Source organism: Microtus ochrogaster, linkage group LG4 (assembly GCF_000317375.1).
Source record: "Microtus ochrogaster isolate Prairie Vole_2 linkage group LG4, MicOch1.0, whole genome shotgun sequence".
NCBI classification, from domain to species: Eukaryota; Metazoa; Chordata; class Mammalia; order Rodentia; family Cricetidae; genus Microtus; species Microtus ochrogaster.
The window spans coordinates 45,464,927-45,468,559 of record NC_022030.1 but is presented as its reverse complement, the minus strand read 5'-3'; the positions used below and the strand labels follow the sequence as shown (position 1 = coordinate 45,468,559).

General features: G+C 41.2%; 1 protein-coding gene across 1 annotated transcript in view; it reads right to left on the bottom strand.

Annotated features, from left to right (window-relative positions):
* The window catches only part of Ndufs1 (NADH:ubiquinone oxidoreductase core subunit S1), a 35,585-nt gene that overhangs the window by 19,234 nt on the left and 12,718 nt on the right, over positions 1 to 3,633 (bottom strand). Inside the window, exons 9-10 of the mRNA XM_005361489.2 lie at positions 1,480 to 1,614; positions 481 to 595 (exon numbers count right to left, since the gene is read on the bottom strand). Of these exons, the coding sequence (XP_005361546.1) occupies positions 481 to 595; positions 1,480 to 1,614 (250 nt within the window). The remainder of the gene's footprint in view (positions 1 to 480; positions 596 to 1,479; positions 1,615 to 3,633) is intronic.

Here is a 3,633-nt window from a genome sequence, read left to right as displayed (position 1 = left end):
GCTAAAGAGCCAAGCAGTGTTTAAATGAATACAGTTTGTGTGTTGTTATTTCGGGCATAAGCTAGCCGGGCAGGCGGCCGGGGTGCTGGGGACTCAGCCCCGCCACTCCTATTACAACATAGTCTAACAAGGTAGAAGGTAGAGATCATGTGTGGTTAGTCTATTATATTAGTATAATATCTGAGATACAGCTCTCAAAAATATCAAATCTTGGCAAAGAGAGAGAGGGAGAGAGAGAGGGGGAGAGAGAAAAGAATGGGTGTGATGGTGCGTGTCTTTAATCTTAGCACTTAGAAGGCAGAGGCAGGCAAGCAGATCCTGCATGTTTAAGAGCAGCCTGGTCAGCTGGAGCTACACAATGAAAGCCCTGTCTGAAAACAATAAAGGAAGAAAGAGGATGAAAGAGAAAGATACGCTTTCTCATGACAAAGTTGTTTCTTAGAAACTGCACACTATTTATCCTATATTACAATTTTTTACCATTCCAGCTACACGAGAGAGTGCATCTTCCCAGCAGGTGTAAGTTAAAAGCCCCTTTTCATTTCTGATCATTGGCTCAGTAAGTCTTTGACGTTTTAGTCCATCATAGGCAAATCTAGACAAAAGAAATCACACAATATACAGAATTTTGATAAGGAGCAACTACAATTTCCATGTTTAAAAAATAAAAAAAAAATCTCACTTAAATAAAAGATTACCTAAAATGTTAAACAGAATAATAAATACCTAAGGCACGCATGGTGGCAAGAGATAGATCTACTTTAGCTGGGCACAGTGGCACACGCCTTTAATCCCAGTACAGGAAGCAGAGGCAGAGACAGATGGATCTGTGAGTTCGAGGCCAGCCTGGTCTCCAGAGAGAGCTCCAGGACAGCCAGGCTACACAGAGAGAAAGAAAAGCTCTCCCTTTGCTCCGTCATTCCCCGAGCACTGGAAATGGGAAGCAGGGCCTGTGTTCTATACTAAGCTATATCTCCAGCCCCTCTGTATTTTTATTTTGAAACAAGGTCTATGTCTCCGAGGCTGGCTATGAATTTCAGATCCTCCTGTTTCAGTCTCCAAGTAGTTTAGACTACAAACTTGTGCCACTATGCCCATCATTTATAACTATTAATGTTGCTTTTTTTCCCATTCTCTTTATAAAAATTCAGACTTTCGCTGGAGAGATGGCTCAGCCGTTAAAGGCTAGGCTCACAACCAAAAATATAAAAATTCAGACTTTTCAATAGACTATATCATTTTGCAACATAAAAATTTCCATTAAAAATGACAATAAGGAGTGGAGAGATGACTATGTGGTTAGGAGCTCTTATCCTCACAGAGGAACTGAACTCAGTTCCTGGCACCCACATGATGGCTCACACTGTCCATAACACTGTAATAATCATAGATCCATAGGAGCAAAACACTCACATATAAACTAAATCTAAAGGGAAACTATAAATTTTTATAGCAACTGTAAAAACATACAGACAGTACCTGGTTTTATCAGAGATCCATTCTTCATTAATATCTTCATGCATTCGTGGCAAAATCCTCATCACCTCTCCAGTCCTTGTACTAACCACAATGTTACTCCCCACGGCATCCATTACGTCAATGGACTCTGTCTTTCTGAGAAAATAAACACACATTTAGTACGCTGATTCTAAGAGCAACAAGAGCTTCTGTTACTTAGTCACATCCCAATTAGTTTTGTTTTGGTTTAGTTTCTTATTTTGGCAGTTTGAGACAGTCCCATACACGTAGGCAGTCCTCACATGCTCCAGAGGACAAGTGACTGAACTGAGGGTGACCTCTGCATCCCAATGCTAGGATTACAGACATACGCTTCTAGATCCACCTCCCTTTCCATATCTAAAGATGGTGGGACTTAGAAAGACAACAACAGACATAAGCACCTCCAGATTTGAAACACACTGATGGCCAGCTGCACGGGAGCACAGCTAATCCATCCTGGGCGCTGGCCATCAAAGACAGCTACAAACCAACCATTCCCGAGAGCAGAAAGGAGTTCAACAAAAATAAACAAGGAAATAAAATAAAAATCCCACAAAATAAGTTTTTTTTTTTCAGTTTTTTCACTTACACACCAAAATGTAAGCTACTTTAGATGTATAAAATCTACTCTGTGGGGCTGGAGAGGTGCTGTAGTGGTTAAGAGCACTTGCTGATTTTGCAGAACCTGAGTTGGGTTCCCAGCACCCAGATGGTGGCTCACCACAATCCAACTCCAATTTCAAAGGATTCAATGCTCTCTTCTGGCTTCTTCAGGCACCTGCATACATACAGTATTCATACATAACTCAGACCCACATATACACACAAATAAAAAATAAGTCTAAAAACAACTTTTGTGGAACTGGAAATATGGTTTAGTAAATACAGTACTAGTTATGCAAGCACAAAGATAGGAATTCAGACTCCTAGCAGCCACAGAAAAGCCAGGAGGGCTTGTCAGCATAGATAGCACTCTGGAGGATGGAGAGCTAGGTGGGTGGACCAGGAAAACTGGCTAGTCAAAGTAGGGACGGCAATTGATAGGCAGCTGCAGGCTAAGCAAGAAATGCTGCCTCAGTAAATGGAGTGAAGGGAGTCAGGAAGCCACCTATCAACATCTGGTCTCCACACATGTGCACATGCACAAGTACACCTGACTAGCTAAAATCTCAAACAGCTAGGTGTGAGTGGCACACAATGTAATCCCAGCACTTGGAATGCAGAGGCAGGTAGATTTCTGTGAATTCAAGGTCACTCTGGTCTACAATAACCAATTCCAGGACAGCCAAGGCTACATAGTAAGACCCTGTCTCAAACAAAAACAAATAAATCTTTAATGGTCTGGCTTGATGCTGTTCCTGTCTCCCTTCTCATTAAAGGCTAGTACCATGCATGGTACACATGCACATAAGTTTTTTAATCTTAGAAAGAAAGAAGCTATAAATAATTTTGTAGAGGTTTATCCTACCTTTCAATTTAACTAGCTACCTTCCAACAAACCATTCTTCTGGAGCTGGGCCAGACCCACTTAGTGGGTATAGGCTGCACATGCATAAAGACCTGAGATGCAATGTCTCAAACTCACTCAAAGAGGCCACCTCACATCCACATCAGACAGACAGACAAAGACACAGACACAGACACACACACCACATATAAACATGGAAACATGTACACACATACAAATCTTTTTTGGTGTCTTTTTGTTGTTGTTGTTTTGTTTTTCCAGACAGACAGAGTTTCTCTGTGTAACAGCCCTGGCTGTCTTGGAACTCACTCTGTAGACCAGGCTGACCTCAAATTTACAAAGATCCATCTGCCTTTGCCTCTTGAGTGCTGGGACTAAAGTGTGTACCACCGCCTCCTCACAGATTTTTTTTTTTTTTTTACTTAAAGCAAACAAAAGTGTAGACCAAAATCAATTAAAATTTGGGAAGAAAACGACAGAGAACATTTTATAAAAAGTAGTGAACTACAATTTAAAAACAAGGCCAGGAAGGTAGCTCAGAGAGTAAAGGCGCTTGCTGAGCAAGACCTGAGTTGATCCCTAGAACCCACACAGGAGCCAGATGAAGTGGCAAACATCTCTAATCCAGCACTCCACAGTGAGTTTCTTTTTTTTTTTTTTTTTTT